Source organism: Seriola lalandi, unplaced genomic scaffold, assembly GCF_002814215.2.
Source record: "Seriola lalandi dorsalis isolate HSWRI2012SDOR001 ecotype SW California unplaced genomic scaffold, Sedor1 jcf7180002054692, whole genome shotgun sequence".
Lineage (NCBI taxonomy): Eukaryota > Metazoa > Chordata > Actinopteri > Carangiformes > Carangidae > Seriola > Seriola lalandi.
This window is the reverse complement of record NW_019525245.1, coordinates 3,647,904-3,665,710: the sequence shown is the minus strand read 5'-3', so window position 1 is coordinate 3,665,710 and position 17,807 is coordinate 3,647,904. Positions and strand designations below refer to the sequence as shown.

The 17,807-nt window shown below is 41.5% G+C and overlaps 1 protein-coding gene across 2 annotated transcripts in view; it reads left to right on the top strand.

Annotated features, from left to right (window-relative positions):
* quob (quattro b) overlaps positions 1-17,517 on the top strand; it is a 28,573-nt gene extending 11,056 nt beyond the window's left edge. The window contains exons 2-24 of one of the 2 annotated variants that reach the window (XM_087178582.1): positions 843-1,040; positions 2,330-3,884; positions 4,974-5,138; positions 5,600-5,723; positions 6,658-6,751; positions 6,910-6,996; positions 7,105-7,221; positions 8,114-8,212; positions 8,294-8,442; positions 9,520-9,658; positions 9,883-10,005; positions 10,207-10,404; positions 10,564-11,546; positions 11,784-12,033; positions 12,573-12,662; positions 13,213-13,437; positions 14,128-14,298; positions 15,288-15,465; positions 15,558-15,674; positions 15,771-16,034; positions 16,230-16,507; positions 16,753-16,811; positions 16,960-17,517. In XM_087178582.1, the coding sequence (XP_087034708.1) occupies positions 843-1,040; positions 2,330-3,884; positions 4,974-5,138; positions 5,600-5,723; positions 6,658-6,751; positions 6,910-6,996; positions 7,105-7,221; positions 8,114-8,212; positions 8,294-8,442; positions 9,520-9,658; positions 9,883-10,005; positions 10,207-10,404; positions 10,564-11,546; positions 11,784-12,033; positions 12,573-12,662; positions 13,213-13,437; positions 14,128-14,298; positions 15,288-15,465; positions 15,558-15,674; positions 15,771-16,034; positions 16,230-16,507; positions 16,753-16,791 (5,643 nt within the window). In that variant the 3' untranslated portion in view covers positions 16,792-16,811; positions 16,960-17,517. Of the gene's footprint in view, positions 1-842; positions 1,041-2,329; positions 3,885-4,934; positions 5,139-5,599; positions 5,724-6,657; positions 6,752-6,909; positions 6,997-7,104; positions 7,222-8,113; positions 8,213-8,293; positions 8,443-9,519; positions 9,659-9,882; positions 10,006-10,206; positions 10,405-10,563; positions 11,547-11,783; positions 12,034-12,572; positions 12,663-13,212; positions 13,438-14,127; positions 14,299-15,287; positions 15,466-15,557; positions 15,675-15,770; positions 16,035-16,229; positions 16,508-16,752; positions 16,812-16,959 lie in introns of both variants that reach the window. The other variant, XM_023423622.1, reaches the window with a different exon arrangement.
* The last annotated feature ends 290 nt before the right edge of the window (positions 17,518-17,807 follow it).

Below are 17,807 nucleotides of genomic sequence, written 5' to 3'. Positions count from 1 at the left end.
AAGCGGCCACTAAACAGACAACAAGAAGCCCAACCAAAGAAAGTGACCCTGTGTACACGAGAGCCAACAACAAAAACAACCCAACCACAACCGTTAGCCCAAGCTAGCCTTGCCTTGATATGCGCCATGGCAATGCTGACAGTTAGCCAGCTAGCGATAGCAACATTTGCCGAATACATGTATAATATAGGTATCAGCAAGTTAGCTAACTTTATCATGCCTACTGCAGCCGGTTACTAATGAAAACAGACGTGTAACATTATGTAGCCATCAGGTTACTTACGCATTGACGGGGAGAAACACCATTTCGTGGTGAAGCTGGAGCAGATCATAGGGTTCTCCATCTTGGTAAAGCAGGACCAGTATTGGCTCCATGGTTGGACTGGAAAAAAAATTCAGCCTTGGACTTATCCACTGGGACCACGCGAATTAAACACAGGCCAACGGGGTTTTCAGCATGTAGTCCCCATGGCTAGTCCGTCTGTCATGGTTTCTTCAGTGGAGGAACTTCTGGAAAGTGGCGCTCACCTGAACACTAACACTTTCACCTGAAGGCTGCTCACCGCACTGTGCCATCTAGTGTGTGGGCGGTCCCAGTGTATTTATAAACAGGAGGGACTAATACTACTCACTAACATGCACACGCACGTGCACTAACATGCACGCCCTACCAGAGCTAAGAACAGAGAAACTCAACATTACACACTGTCTTTTTATTTTATTTTTTTATGTTTTGTATTCTTGAGATAGGTCCAGGAAAGTCTCGGAACATATATTTTTTTTCCCCGATCGAGACTGCACAAACCGCAACTCACTGACCTCCATCTATTCTTGTCCTGTAGAACCCAGAATCTCTGGACTCATCCATCCAGAGCGCCCTCTCAGCTCTCTTCCCGCCTTTCGAGGCCACAGCGCCCATCGTCCTCAGCCAGCTGTTTCGCACCATTGAGGAGCGTTACCACGGTGATGCATTGCAGTGCCTGCTAGATTTCCTCATCCCCTCCAAACACCTGTTGGAGAGTGTCCAACAGGCAGCATGTGTGAGTATCATACATCTTAACTTACACACTTGTTCCCCCTCTCTCTTAAAGTAAATACTGCATATGCACACATCTTTTAAAATGATATAAGCTGTACCATTACAAACAGCAGTTTTCTTAGAGGGACTTAATGTGCTTCAGGAAATGCAATCCAATTATTTATTCAGTTAGATTTGGCAGAAAAGACTCTGGTCTTGGAGGGATGGTTAAAAAAGAATTTAAAATAGAATTAAATATAGGAGGTGGTTGGAGTAGAAACAGTGACATTTGTCAGATTTATTATTTTTACACTTGTGTAAATATGACGTGTTGTTGAGATTTGGATTAGACTATGTAGAGGTTTTCAAATTGTGAGGCACACCTAGGGTTTGTGGGAAGGATGCAGGGCAAGGACACTGCCTGAGGTGAACAGCTGCAATTTTCCTTAAAAATCATAGCTGCTCCTTGTCAGAGTCATAACTCAGTCACATCTTAACACACAGACATGATACTTATAGTTTTAGATTCAGTGTGACATACACTTCTGAAATATCACAGCCTCTGATCAAAAAGAAGCTCCTCATCATTACAGAACGTACCTAAGAATCATCACATTTTGAAGTTTTATCCAATATCAAGTATCTGTACAAAAATCAACAGGTAATAGTTATAATTTCAATGCTAACAATTTGCTAAAATGTAAAAAAAATTTAGGTGAAAAAAAGAAAAAAAAATGGGCCCAAGTTGTAGCCCACAGCATATCTCACCAACTCCATTGCAGTATATTTTCTTTGTGTAACCCCACCCCCACCCCCGACCCAAAAATTATGATTCCAGTACTTATCCCAAGACAAAGAACAAAAACAGGGACACTCCCTCTTTTCTTTTCATATACTGCACAGTTTTGGGTTGGTGGTGGGGAGTGCAACTGTCTATGCATTCCATAAATAATGTTTATATAAAACTGTGATGAATATATAAGCCACAGATTAGCTAGTGTAGACTGTTAGGCCAGTGTTTGTACATACAGTATATACAAACACAGAAATGCATGTGAGATAACTCGGATCTTCATATCCTATGTGTATTAAAAGTCCTTGAAATCATAAATATTTCATATTGTTCTGGTAATAACTTAGATTTAAAAGTATACTCTTACAAACAATTTACTGCAGATGGCTGAAATTAGGAGGCAAGAAAACTACTTAGAAATAGGGAAAAATACATCAGAAAATTATGAATTAAATTATGTATAGCAAATTAAAACAAAATGGCACTATAATGATGCTCAATGTTGAATGTTTTTCTAGGCTGGATACTCTGATGTGGTTTTCCGCTGTGAGGGCTGGCCTCTATGTCTCCATGACAAAACCGTCATCCAGTTAGCACCTGTGAACCCCTTGCTTCTGCGTCCTGGAGACTTCTATCTACAGGTGGAACCTTTCGGGGACCAAGCGGCTCGCATTGTCCTCAAAAGTCTTCTGGAAGAGGGCTGTCGAGAAGTGGAGGAGACCCCCGTGCCTGAAACTTCGTACCCCTGCATCTTCACTGAAGACTGGCTGCAGGACATCAATGAAGGACGCCATGGAACTCCTCTGTCACGCTGCTTGCTTTGCACAGATCAGGGAGTGATCACATTGCCCTGGGCCAAAATAGCTATCCCAGAATTTCTGGACAAGCCTAAGATCATGCCGAGTTATCGGGAAGCTCCTCCTGAGCCGAAGCAGATCTCAGTTCCCTCCCATTTTAACTCCTCCACCCTACCGATGGAAGCGGCGATTCTCTCTGCAAAAGACAGGATGTCAGCATCTTTGAGACCTGTGGACTATTCTTCCAGACTTGTCAAAATGGAGCATGAAAGAAGAATGCCGAAATCATGCTCCAAACCTTTAATCAAACCTGTGGGTTGGGTTTCTCCTAATACCTGGGACAGCCGTAACTATCCAGAGATTGAGGGTGACTATGTAGACCTGGTGGATATTGCTAAAGGGAAGGACTTTGTAGATAAACAGAGAGACAGCCACCAAAATCCACCCAATTCAGCTTTGTTCAAACCTGTGACACCTACACCTGCACCACTTGGGCATAGTGTTCCCTGTGGGCGCACCCTCCAGTATGCAGAGGAGCCTTGTACACCATGTAGCCAGAGAAAGCTGGGGCAGGAGCTCACTGATCACGACTTAAAGTGTCGGTACAGAGACTCTTACCTGGCAGCACTGAGAAACCCAGTCCCTTTTGAGAGGGGGAGTGTAGACCTCCTGTCTGCTCTGGAGGAGGTCGGCCTTTGTGAAGAGGGGGAGTTAAGATCCAGGGGTTTGTTTGTAGCTCCAAGAGATGAATTTGGAAGTGTTTGCAACCACTCTAAAGAGGCTGTGATACGTCATGAGCTCTGCCAACACAAACACTGTTGTGAAACAACACCAGAAAACTTTGCGTCTGTCCTTAAAGACAATCCTACGAGTTCTGAATCTGGAAACCTTATGAAGGAATCACCCACGATTTTGAAATCATCCCCTGGTTTGAGCCATAGTCACAGAGTTCAGACAAAACTGATTACCCACCCATTAGTACATAATGTCAGTGTGCATCCAGGATCAGATGTGTGTCTTGGAGAGGGAGACATGAAACCACAGCAGAAGGTGGAGGTTGTAAAACCATCGGGGAAACACAAAGTTAAGATGAGGTCTCTGTCCACTGTGTCAGAGACACCTAAGGGGAGTCCACTTCTCTACAAACTCAACAACAGAAGCCACAGTGATATTTGCCCTGAAACAATCTCCAGCATAATCCAGTGTAAAAAAGGGGAACTGTTGGATCAGGTGACTCCGAAGCTTGAAAGACTGGCCGGAAAGTGTTCAAAAAGAGGCAAGTAGAGTTAGCAAATTAAGACTGACTCTTCAGACTTCTTTTGTAATTCAATATTTCATTCTCTACTGATTTCCTTTTAACCTCCACCCACACATACAGTTTGTACATTGTTATTATTGCACACAAAGCCATTTATTATGATCTGTTACTCAACCCTCAAATGGTCTCTGAACGTCCACACCAAACAGACTGATTGAAACTCAACTGTGACCTTGTGTGCTCAAGGGAAAGCACTCAACTGAGGGTCACAGTTCATAAAGGCTCTTTAGAAAAAGGGTTCAAAGATCAAAGGTCAGGCTCTAATATGATCTTCCTCCAAGGATTCTCCCACTGTTGTCTGGGTTCTTTGGAAGTACGGCTGCACTTACGTCATTCCCATTACCGAGGGAGTGAACGGAAATAGCATGCTGCCCCCTGATGAAAGAGAAGGCCTGATACCACTGGGTAAATAGAAAGAGCAGAGCATTCCTCTAATGTAGAGAGACAGCATAACATGCAAGAAGGAGGTTTCTGTGTGCCCTGCACCCGCTGGCATGCACCATCCTGCCCTCAGAGGGGCATGATGAGATCTTGACTAGAGACATGCTTGTCATGGACTATTAAAGCCGCAAAGAGAGAGAGCACAGGCGAGGCTTTGTTGGCTCTGAGGAGAGTTCACTTAGGATGTCTGAAATCAAAGCCAGGCTTAGTAACCACCGCAGTCCTTTGTTACAGACTCATCATGTCCAATGTTTACATTCTGTCCGCACACAGCTGTGCACCTGTGTAGGGTAGGTCCATGTTGATATAGGGCTATTAAGAGTTATGGCTGAAGAAAAGAGTGATTACTGTTAGTAGTTAGTATGAAAAGGCAAATGTCACTGGACAGAATTTAAGTATTGTGTTAGAATTCCCTCAAGAAAAACGGTCTGATGGTTCAAACTAAATCAATTTATGAGAAACAGAACACGCCCAGACTAACTTTTCCTTGTAATGTTCCCATGAGATTTTGACTTTCTGGGTTGTCTTTGCTGGTCAGAAAACATGTATATTTGTGTCTACTGACAGACTCCCACTCAAGCAGGTGTGAAACTTCCTCCACCACAGATGGAGCCAACTCCAGACTCCACAACTCAAAGATAGAAAAGCCATCATCTCCGCAAGTCCACATTCTGTCCGCAAGTTCTGACACGTCGCAGCCTCCACAAACAGAAGAATCCATTTTCAGGAGCATCAGTGGTCTGCTTGAATTAGGCATTATTTGTTTGCCAGGTACTTTGCACTAATATGTCTGACATTAGTAATCTTATATTTAAATGTGGTTGGTTATGGGGAGGTTCTTTTAACATGTTTTAGCTTTATATAAAAGCATTGTACATTCACCCAAATAATCCCCAAGTTGATACAGATTTCTTTATCTCAAAATCTCACTTTTATGTCACTGCGTGAAAATGTTATACTGTGATGATGGTGATGTTGAAACGACTGGGAGTCCTAACCAGTCACTAGAAGTCATGATACCTCAAGGACAAACATCAAATGATATATACATTCAGTGATTTGGATGATTCGTAATCCTTATAGCATTTATCAAGCAAATTTACAGTACAACATTTAACAAAACTTTCAATGTGTCTTTACTTGTCTTAGTGCACTACTGGAAGTTTTTCTCCTATCATTTCCTGATAAACAGTTTCAAGTCACTAACTTTTCACTGCCCTGGTTGTCTCCAGGCAGCAGGGACAGGACAGGCAGAGCAGTTGTGGAGGTTCATGGTGACAGAAAGGAGTGGACATCCCCGTTTGTATCAGCTCAGAATGTGTGCGAGTTGCTGCTCTACCTACACTCCATACCAAGGTACTGGAAAAAAATGCTTTATGTATGTATGTATTTAAAAAAAACAAAACAAATACCTGTAAGCAACAGGCCTTATTTAGTCTAATCATAATTGTAGGAAATTGACCCATGTTCATTATGGGATAGTGATCTCCTCACTGGCCGAGCAGAACTTTGTTATTGTTGGCTCACTGGGGAGCTCCCGGTGTTGTGGTATGTAACAACAGTTCTGACCACTAGGGGGCAGCAGAGCATTATTGAAGTGTATTTTCTAACTTTGAATATGATGCATGCTCTTAGATCCAAACTAAGAGATTCTCGATGACTCATCCCTTGAATATTTAATGTTTTACAACGAATACAACAAAAAAATATGCAGATTCAGAATTTTATGAATAATTCTGCCTCATCAAGTTTTGCCTTTACATCAGCTCGCAGTTAACATTGACCTGTGTTGACCCTTTGCCAAAACTGTTTCCCATCACCCTCAGATGTCTACTAGTGAACAGTGTTATTTGTTTACACTGGGTTTAATTGTGTCTTTGAACTTCAAAAAGCCATTCTACCAAGATAGCTTGGCCTTCCTCTGTCCCCCCAGTAAAAAGCCCTACTCCCAACAGTCTTTAGCCAGGCTGGCTGCCAACTGTCTGGTATGCAGCGCCTCGCTAGAATTAGCAGTCATGTCTCATGTGGGTTCACACAACAGTTACCCAAGTAGATGGCATTAAGAGGGAGGTTGCGTGTGAAGGTGTTGAAGAAGTGGAATAGGATATGTGAAGAAGTGTGAGTGTGTGTGTGTTTGTGTGTATGTCGAAGAGCGAAAGAAAAATACAGATCTGAGAAGTGCAAGAAGTGAAGCATGAAAGCCTTTGAATGATGCAACTACCACATAAAGACCACTGTGATTAAATAAACATGTCCTCATACGCCCTGACATGATGGATTGTTTTCATAGGAAAGATGTTCGAGAGCTGGGAATGACTTTGGTCATCAATGCCAGGAAAAAGCCTCCTCCGCTCCACCTCTACAAAGCTCTGCTGATGGCCCAGGTTAAAACAAGACAGCTGCATACACACGCCAGAGTGAACAATCAAACACAGTCCTTACCCAGAAAACAAACATGTGTCATCAGCAAATACTACTTGTATTAGACCATGAAGGTCTTACCTGATTTTTTTGTCTTTCATTTATTGACTTCCTGCTGCAGGAGCAAGCTCTTCATGCTGTGCACAGTATCGTGATGCTGATGGATAAAGACACTTGTCCACGCCCTGAAAAACAGCCCGGGCTGCAGGTCAGAAATAAAAGCAACTTTTATGTCCTCCTTTTATTTTCTGACACCAGAGCTGAGTACTACTTTTCCTTCCTTCCTCACCAAGCCCCTGCTCTGTATCATTACCAGATGGACATGGTGACTTCCATGAAAGCCCTCAACAAGACAGTTGAAGCTTCCCAGCTGACATCTGACCTGGACGGTACCTTTACTTACAGCCATACGGACTGGCTGCAGTTCCACCAGGTACTGAATATTCACTATGAGTCCACAGAACGGCTGCAGCTGTGGTGTCACATGACACAGTCACTTCGCTGAACTGTGGCTTTTCCTGTACATTCAGAGTAGTTTGCTTGTTATCCTTGTAGGAGCCAAATTTCTCATGTCAAAATACAGTGCAAAGGTTATCTTTATTGTCCCATCAGATATTCACTTTGTTAACTTGCTTGCATGCTTAGTGTTTAGACACGTTCATACCAGACATTCATAATCTCTGCTGTTGTTTAATGCCACATGTAGCTTGAGCCTTTGAGTGGAGGGAAGATATGGTCACACACAGAGTTTTTTGCACATCAGGGGCATTAAACTGCAGGTCAGAGCTAAGCAGCTGAAGTGTGTTATGTAGAAGGTGTCTCAGGGGTTTCTACATGATTACATAACATATTTCTGTCGGTTTTCTGACTATTTTCTATTACTATTTTTTGTTAATTAATTTGTCATTTTACATCTTCGGGCCCCTTAATAAAACTGAGAGGGAAAAATTATTCTTTGGTTTAACCACTCATAGACATCCGTATGCAAAGTGTGATTAGAGTAACTAGTAGATAAAGCTTTGATGTAAAACAATCCTTAGGAGCAGCTTTAGGGAGTAGCTGTGTCGCCTACAAAGTAGACAGGCAAAGATGAACAACACAGGATGTTAAAGTAGTGGTCTCCTGTGTTTAGAGAGCTTCGACTAATAAGCACACCTCAGTACACATATATAGGCCTTAGGATGATACTGCCCGTTGTTCTCTCTGTAGGCAGGCAGCGGATTGCTGATATGTAGTTGCTGTCTGCCAGAAAAAATCCCTGTTTTCATTACAGTGCAACATATGTCTGTTAACTCCAATAAGTTCTCACCTTAATTAATTTCCAGAGGCTGGTTTCCTTCATGACTAACCTGCAAGGGGCAGACAGTTTGCTGCAGAGGGCCATCAGAAAAGTAGATGGCAGCAAAAAGATAGACACTGCCCAGGTAAAATGCATACACTCATACTATAATATAATATATTTATTTTGGACTGGTGCATAAATATTAACATTGCATGTGCCACAGGAGGTGCGGCAATGCATTCAGGAACAGAGGGCTTCAATGAAAGAGGTGCTAGAGGACACTCGACTGGTCAGTCTGCAGAGAGAGGGAGGGGCTGTTCTGGCCAGGATGAAGAGAGAGGAGAGAGGATTTCCACAGTCTGAAGACTACAGGTATCCGATGATATTTAATTGTACTTGTACATACAGTTCATTACAACTTACTTAATCCTCTTCCTACTGGGTATGCATAAGGCCTCCACCAGAGGCCGCCAATGTGCGTACATCGTAACAGCATTGCTCAAATCTAATTTCTTCTACATTGTCTACACTGGTCAATTCTTTATTTTTTACTCAAGTTCTGTACTTCAATAGAATTTGAGGTACTTGTACTTCATTGGAGTATTTCCATGTTATGGAACTTTTTACTCCATTACTTTAACTTTTACTACATTTATATATGGTCACTAGTTACTTTACAAATTAACTGCTCTGCACACCCACACAGGTGTTCTCAATTATGGTGGCAGAAAATACCTTTAGTCTGGTGTAAATCAGCTGGAGCTATGACGGGAATAACACTAAATGTCACCAAATTGAAGTACAGTACTAATTAGATTGATGCAGGGTGTCCTGCTCTTACAGGTACAACAATACCAACAGATGGGTGAGGGAGAGAGCCCAGTTTGTGCTCGCCCACTCAGGCCTGAGAAGAGGTCTAATTAAGCAACATAAGTGGAAACACCTGTGTGGGTGCAGAGGCAATACATTTCACCACTGTAATATGAACACACACCAACGAACATAAGCAGTTAGAATTTGCTATACCTCAAGCGCCCATAATGTTAAAGTTAAACCTAAAGTTATATTAAAATGCAGGATTTCTACACTGGTATAATATGAACACTTCTTCCAACACTGTATAGAACATATGTTTCTCTTACACAGCTGTGATTTACATCATCAGTTAAAGTTGTTGTTTCAGATAAATGCACAGCACATGGATAATACTTAATTTAAAATGAATGTGCCAAATGATACTTTAGCCATATGCTTAGGTAAAAAAATGAATTTTAATATTGAGTCAGTTAATTATTCCATTTACGGTATATTGTGATATATACACATCATTTATGTTAGACTTTTTTGTAATTACAAGTTTATCAAGGCTGCAAGCATGTGAACAGCATGTGTAGAGTTATTATGCTCTCCATTAATAAAATTATTGCTTAAATGACATATTCCCTGCAGAGATGCTTTGGAGTCAGTAACGAGTCTGTATAACCAGGTGGAGGAGAAGCTCCACATGCTGGTGATGAGATCGAATGAGTCACTGCAGCAACTGGAGTTCCTCTTCAGGCTCAGAGAGATGGAGGCCAAAATCAGCACGGTACTATCAGCTCTCTCAGTCTATTCACACTAATAAAATCTACAAAATGTATTCAGGCATCTAAAAAATTCATTAACGATGTATTGTTGACAGGGATATGAAAGTTGGTCACATTTTGTCCACGTTTTCATTAATGTGACTGTTAAAATGAGAAATGTAATACGACCCTCATGGTTTGCCAAACTATAAACCAATATTATATAATTCTTCATTGTGTCTTGCAGGCTGGGACCTGGTTCAATACAGAAGGCGAACAAAGACTGACAGACTCTTACACAACAGATAATACCCTGGTGTGCACTGAAAAGGCTTTGCAGCACTTTGAACAGTTTCTCATTCAGTGCAAGGTATTACTCCAATATATCAAAGGGATGTAAAAATGTATCCTTATTTGGCTCTCTGTTTTTCTGTTCCCCTGCCAACATTTTTCTCTTATTCTCCCAAATCTGAAAATGGAAATATTTAAATGACTGCAGTGATAACAGTAAATATTAGATTAAGAACTCACAGACAGAGAGTTCCACTTCACATCTCATGGTTTTTCTCAGGAGAAACAACAGCATGCTCTGACCCTGGTGACGGAGGCAGAGGGACTTGTAGGTACCAGTGACTCCAGTCCTGCAACAGATATCTTTCGTACTCTGGTCAGCACTTTCAAATCCAATATGGATGGCTTTATGTTGCGGGCAGAAAAGAGGTCCAAAGAACTGGACACTCTGGTGCATGTGTACCACTTCTGCTATCAGGTTTGTTTTTTTTTTGTTTTTTTATTGCTCCATGTTTTTTTCCATTCATTTGTTTCTGTCTTCACTTGCCCTTTGTCTGCATATTTCTGAGTGATTTGTGCTAACTTTTAAATCTAAAATACTAAATTCACTTTTCTTTCTCTCTCTCCCTCTGTCTAGGCGTCTGCCCTGGCCAAGGAATGCAGTCATTTTTTGGAGCAGGTAGAGCAGGGGTGTTACTCAGCTCAGATCCTAAGCACACTCCAGATGTATGAAGAGAGATTAGGTGGCGAATTCTCTACCCCGCACTTCCAGGCCCTGAGAGTTAAGGCCTGTGGTGTGGGATCAGGGGCCTCTGAGGTTATGAAGGTGTGGAATGCAACTTGGGTCCAGTGCCAAGAAGTAAGGCAGTGTCTTGAGGAGATGCAGAAGAAGAAAAACGTAGATAAGAACCAGATCCAGCAGGCCACAGCTGCAAACTCTCAAGGGGAAGATGGAGGAATGAAGAAGAGAAGGAGTGAGGTGGGGGAGGATGAATCCTCCCTGACACAGCTGCCAACCTCTCCTAAAGAGGTGGACAATAGCTCAGAAAATGCAAGCGAAAGCATCACTGCTGCATGTTCCAACCACCATTTAAAAACTGACTTGAGAGGGTGCGAGAAAGGAGAACATCATGCACAGAAATTAACTGATGCAAAAGTCCAAAATGAGAAAACATTTCCTGTTTTTTTACAAAATGTTGAATGTCATCCAAAAACCAAATGGAGGCTAAGAGAGCACCACAGCGAGGCAGATCTGAGGGGCACAGACTCCACCGAAGTGGGCGATTATTTTCCATTGCACAAAGCCTTGGGTCGGTCCCTAAGTGAGGGATCATGTGTTAGCTCTCATTTGACGAGCATCTCTGGCTTTTCACCTTTAAATGTAAGACACAAACACTGTCAGAACAGGATACAGCCACTGGGACAAAATCTGCAGCCTGTCAAAAATCTGCCCATTTCCCATAAAGAGAGTTTACGCCCAGGAAACTTGAGCTGCAAGTCAAAAAGAGACGGTAATGAGGAGGAGGGAGAAGGATGCACAGTCTCCACCCAGAGCCCTAAAGATTTAAGGACCCCAGAGACATTACTCACACCAGCAGAAAACAATGGCAGCAATGTATTGTAAGTAATGCATCCCTCCCTCAGCTGTAACTTTAAGTTTAGTGAAATGCTAAAAAATATATCCATACATTCATGAATGGTTCAGTTGTTCACCAGTTAAAGAAAAATGTCATATAAAAATTAAAGATTAAGATAAATGACCCTAAACTGAGTGTGATCCCAAGATCACCTGGGTTTAGTTATGAGCTTTAGTAAAATCAGTGACTTTACATTTTTCATTTCCTACATGTGGAACAGGAAACTGCGGAGGATAATGGAGGAGCTGCTGTCCACAGAGAGGGAGTACGTGAAGGCTCTGGGTTATGTCCGAGAACACTACTTCCCTGAGCTGGAGAGGGCCGACGTCCCTCAGGACCTCAGGGGCCAGAGGGGGAGCATCTTCGGTAACCTAGAAAAACTCCACGACTTCCACCGACACCATTTCCTGAATGAGTTGGAGAGCTGCGTGAATGAACCCTTCAGAGTGGGACGCTGCTTCCTACGACATGTTGGTGCCACTTGTGTTATTGTGATTGTATTGGAAATCGTTGGCTCTGAGAATGTGATGACCCTTGTTTAGGAGAAATTAAAATTCTGAATTTGATTGTGTTATTATTTGACAATAATTTTAGATCTTAATGAGAATATATTATAAACACTCACACTGTCTCTCAAAGCTGTGTGGTTGTTATTCAAATGATACAACCACAGGCAGATGTGAGTCTGTGTACAAGTAGCCGTCCATGGTTTCCTGTTTTGAACCATAACCGCAGTAATTCAGAATAATCGATAACAATAGCTCTTCCAGATGTGTCCAGACCGTGAACCGATGCCATGTCTGTAGATTCCAGGAATCTTTTCTTCCAACAGCCGAAATGTTGATATCATTGACACGTTCTTTGAAAATAGCAAGGTTTTATTAGCTTACGCAATCCTCCAGTGGTAAAGTATGCCTGAGTTTCACAGTGCGACACATACACGTTTTTTAACTGGTGATTATAATGATGAATAACTATGGTCTTTTTGTTTTTGTTTTTTTTATTTTAGAGAGAGAGCTTTGCTTTGTATGCCCTTTACAGCAAGAACAAACCACAGTCTGATGCTCTTCTCATCAATCATGGACAGGCTTTCTTCAAGGTGAGAACCTCTGCCAGCCTGCTCCTCTTTTTCTCATTTCTCTGCTAAAACTACACCAGGATTTTTCTAGAGGAGAGAACCCGGTGTATTTTAACAAGAGTAAGTCAGTTATGATCCAAAGTATTGGACAATCAGAAAATTTTGACCTGATGAGAAGTTGATCACCAAAGTTATTACAATTCATCCTGTGGGGAACATGAATATCTGCTCCAAGTTTCATTGCAATAATAGCTGTCAAGACATTTCAATAAAAAGCAAAAATGTCAACCTCATGGTGGCACTAGCAGAGATATCAAAGGATCACCACAGTCATTACGATTCATTCTTTGGGGAACATGAATATTTGTACAAAATGTCATGGTAATCCATCCTGTGGTTGTTGAGATTTCTCAGTCTGGACCAAAATGGCAGAACTTGCTGAGTCTCATCCACTTTACATTAAGCTGTTCTCCAACTCAGTTTTAGCATTATCCTGGTATTGTAGCTTTACCAGTACATATCTAGCACTGCTGCAGGTTCACTGGCTGCTCTGTCTCCTCTCTCGCACCAGCAAAAACAGCTGAGGCTGGGGGATAAAATGGACCTGTGGTCGTACCTGCTAAAGCCCGTGCAGCGCATCAGTAAGTACAGCCTGCTGCTGCAGGACATGATAAGAGAGTGTGTGCTGGGGCAAACCAGAGAGATGGCTGAGGTCAAGGCCGCCCTGGAGGTCATCCACTTCCAGCTCCGCCATGGCAACAACCTGCTGGCCATGGACGCCATCCACAACTGTGACGTAAGCTTTATGTCATTTTGTAAACATCAGGCAAGATTATTTGAAAGGAGGATTTCATATCTTACAGAACATGCAGAACAAGTATTCTACACATAAATGTACTGTAATAAGAATTTTTTTTTTTACTTGTGATCCTTCATTGAGCAACATCACTGGAAAGAATGCAATGTAGAGAAGGGAAACAGGTACAGGAAAGACTATGGCATACATCCAATAAGTATTATGTGTAGTGAGGTCGAAGGGAGGTGTTCTTAGAAATGTCTATTTACTTTTTTACAATATCATTGATTAATCATGATTAATCTGGGATGGAGTGAGTTGAGCAGTGAAAACTGTAGTGTTATCATCTTCTTCATGAGATGTAAAGGGAGGTGTGATGTGTGGGGGTTGATGGCCTGGAGCTCCATTATCTGTACAGTGGAATTGACTTGGATTCACAGCAGTTTTGTTAGTTACTTTATGAACTTTTAGGTCTTTCTTGCACTCCAACAAATGATAAGGAAGTTCATAATATGTTGTGTTAATGTTCACCGTACTGGTATGAGCAAAATCTGTCCATTGATTCACTCATTTTTTATATTATTTAATTTTTTCACTGTTTTTGAAGAACAACAAACGCATTACTGCTGACTACACAACATGGCCATGGCTTATCAGCCTAAGCGTGTCTCCTCCTTTTGTGTACTGCAGGTTAATCTGAAGGAGCAGGGACAGCTGATACGCCAAGATGAGTTTGTGGTAACATTCAGAAAGAAGAAATGTTTCCGCCACATTTTCCTCTTTCAAGAACTACTCCTCTTTAGCAAGACTCGTAAGACCGATGTAGGAAATGACACATATATCTACAAACAGTCATTCAAGGTACACATAGTATGTGCACACACACACACACACACACACACATACACATCCTTGTTTTACTTCATTCATCCATCATTGATTTAATGCATTCCCCAGCCCTTTACCCTAAGCAGTAACCATCACAACTGTTAGTCTTACCCTAACATAATTTTAGCTCTAACCCCAAACCCTACAACCCTGTCAGACCTCACAAGTATGGTGAAATACCAGTCAATCCAGCAATATAAGGCCTCAGCATTGTTACTACTTCCTCATTGTCAGTACAATGTGTTTTCCATCAGGCCTAAGAGCATGCTGCTATCTTTGCCTTGGAATAGATTTGCTCATCACTTCATGAGAAAAATGAAATCTCCTTTGCTTATTACAACGAAGCAAAACTGATTCATCATTTACCGGCAAGACTTGAAAAATGGCCCTGGACTTTTGACCACACACCAGCATAAGCACAAATATTTGAGATAATATTCGAATAGTACAATATGTTATGTTAAAAAATAGTTGCAGTACATTGAAGAAAATAGAAAAGCAGTTAAATGATTTTAAAATGTACTGCTTCACACAGTTGTTACTAAATGATTAAATTAATTTTATGTTGTTTTTACTTAATTTTTTATTAGTGAGTATATATTAGACAAATCACTATCTGAGCAAGAAACCCATTAAGACCATGAACCTAATGCAAAACAGCCAACCACTACAACCACTACTGTTACCACCAGGTCAAATTCCTGTACTGTACTCCAGATGACTGGTCTGCCCCTCCTCGTAAGATTCTTTGCCCACCACTTACACAACATTTATTTCACTCTCCTTTCCAGCAGTTTATTAGCTCTCTGACACACTTCATAACTCTCCACAAGCACAATTTTTATGCATTCCCAAGACAGTAGTCTTGGAGTTTTGTCTGTGGTTGGCCAAACTTGCAAAACTGCTCGCTATGTTAGAAACTGCCATTTTACACGATCAATTTGTCTTTGTTTGTAAATAAGACATCAGATGTAGGCATGACCCAAAACAGCGGTGAGAGCGGCCTGTGTTTTGAGATCTGGTTCAGGAAGAGGAAAACCCAGGACACCTACATACTCCAAGCACTAAGCCGGGAGGTGAAGGGGGCTTGGACCAAGGACCTGGAGCGGATCCTCTGGGAGCAGGCAGTACACAACAGAGGTACCAACACTCACCAGTGACAGTGACGTTTCAGTTAATTTCCTTCATTTGAAATATTTTAAAGAAATTGTTTCATTCTGTGTGTTTTTTAGAGGTCCGTATGCAGGAGCGAGTGTTCATGGGTATTGGAAACAAACCTTTCATGGACATCCAACCCAGTGAAGCAGCCATCAACGACAGAGCCGTCAACTATGTGCTGATGGGAAGAGGTGAGCAAATACTGCCAGTCACAGTTCAGTTATTCATTGTGATTGTTTTTGTAACATCTCATCAAGCTTCCTCTTATAAAACTTATTCCCACCTAGTCTCTGCAGAAAACAAGGTGTTGTCCTCTGTGGGGTCATGTGGGGCACAGGACGGGCTCCCGGGGAGTCGGCCAAAATCTGTTGGTTCAGGAAGCTTTTCATCTTCTTCCTCTTCCTCTGGAGGAGGGTCCCTGTCCCCTGTGGGATATGGGTGTGGGCCAAAGCGGCGGGTGGTTATGGGGGTGCTTGCAGGATACGTATCACCCCCTGGAGCTCTGGAAGAAGATGACCTGGACCATGAGGGTGGGAATCAGATCCTAATATGTAAGTGGCAATTTGGACAATGCACAACTTTACAGTAAATAGTGGGTTGTTGGATGGTTTTAGGTTCGTCGATTCATTTGTTGATTGAATGATTGATAGTGGGTTGATTGACTGGATTTTTCCTCCATAACTAACCATCCGTCTGTTCACACATCCATCTGTCATGTGTATAATCAAGTCGTGTCCATGTTCCAGTGGACAGCTCCGAGTCATCAGGAGAGAGTGTCAGCGGCTTCAGCAGTTGCAGTCACAGCTACCACTCCGCTGTCGGAGGAGAGGCGGAGGACACCTCCTCTGTCTGTGCCTCCGTAACCACTGTTAAGGGGGCTGCGGCTGCTCATCGAGCTGAAACTTCTGCTGCTTTCCACAAACCAAATGCTCTGGCAGGATCCCCAGAGAAAACCAAACCACCAGTTGCACCAAAGCCCAAACCCAAACCACAGTACCAGGCCAAGGATCTCCCCTGTGGCAAGGTGCGGTAATAATCTCATAACCAGTAACTGGTAATTGTTGGCTGTATGGTTAAAAGCACTGGAAAACACAAAGCACTTAATACAACTGTAAATTACTCCCAGAGTCATTCATCACTTTCACACTCAAGTAAACTATCTGTGCCCTCCCTTATTTTTCCCCTGTGCTTGCTGTATTTCCTCATGTCCATTATCAATCATCTGCTATGATTAATATTGAATTGATAATGTTTTCATGAATCCTTCAGGTTCAGAACACCAGCGTTGGAAGATCCACTGAGGTTTGACCTGTGAGAGACGGTACAAGGCGAGTAAAGTGCAATTCTATACCACCTATCCTTCTTAACCTAGTACATAATCTCAATATTACTTTACAGTTATAAAGTGTATACTAATAATAAACTGTGCTGCTGAGAGAAAGAAAAGTTTGTGAAAAGATTTCACTTTTTCTGCAGATCTGAGGGAAACCAAGAAAAGCAGAAAAGAAAAGTCTGCTAATGTCTGCGTGAAAGAGGAAACTATTTAAACAGTCACCCTTTTATACAAGCAGTTACTGTAATAATCCATTACCACTCTGTAAATACATGTTTAATCTCACCACTAAAAGGAAGAGTCTGAAAAATGTATGTACATGTACATATATGTACATGTCTTTGGATGGTGTGTTGTAAATCTTTCTAGTTTCATAGATCATTTGGAGGATCATAGAGTTGCAACAGTCTTTGTGTCTATGCTTACATGTTATAACAAAACGCTACACTACACGGCAGTTTGAAAACGTGGCTAATTTCATTGTAGTAGAAAAAAACCCAATAAATAACATGCTACAGTAAATGTATTGCCTTTTGTACAGATTTATCAAACTTAATTACTTATTTTCTCTGAAAAAAAATTACATTCACTGTCTTTTTTTTTAACAGTTTTGTATAAACTCACATGTTACTGCTATGAAGATATTGATCTATGTAACAGTTGTATGGCTTTCTATTTGAAATACAGAATATTTGCAGTAATGAAGTGTTTGTCTTTATCTGTGTTTTTACAATAAACGTCACTTACAGCCAGTTTTAGATTTGAAAACATAATATTTGTATTAAAACTTATGCCAACCTCAGTTCAAATATAGCTTAGAAATGAACATATAATACAGATGTAGCCATAACAATAGTATCATCCATGTCTGTGCCTTTGCCACAAGCAACAGAAGTCCTGCATTCAGTGTGAATGTTTTAATTATTATTGATAGAGCTGTCTTTATTATTTTTTAATTGTATATTTAAGGTCTATTTTCTGGGGATTTTAC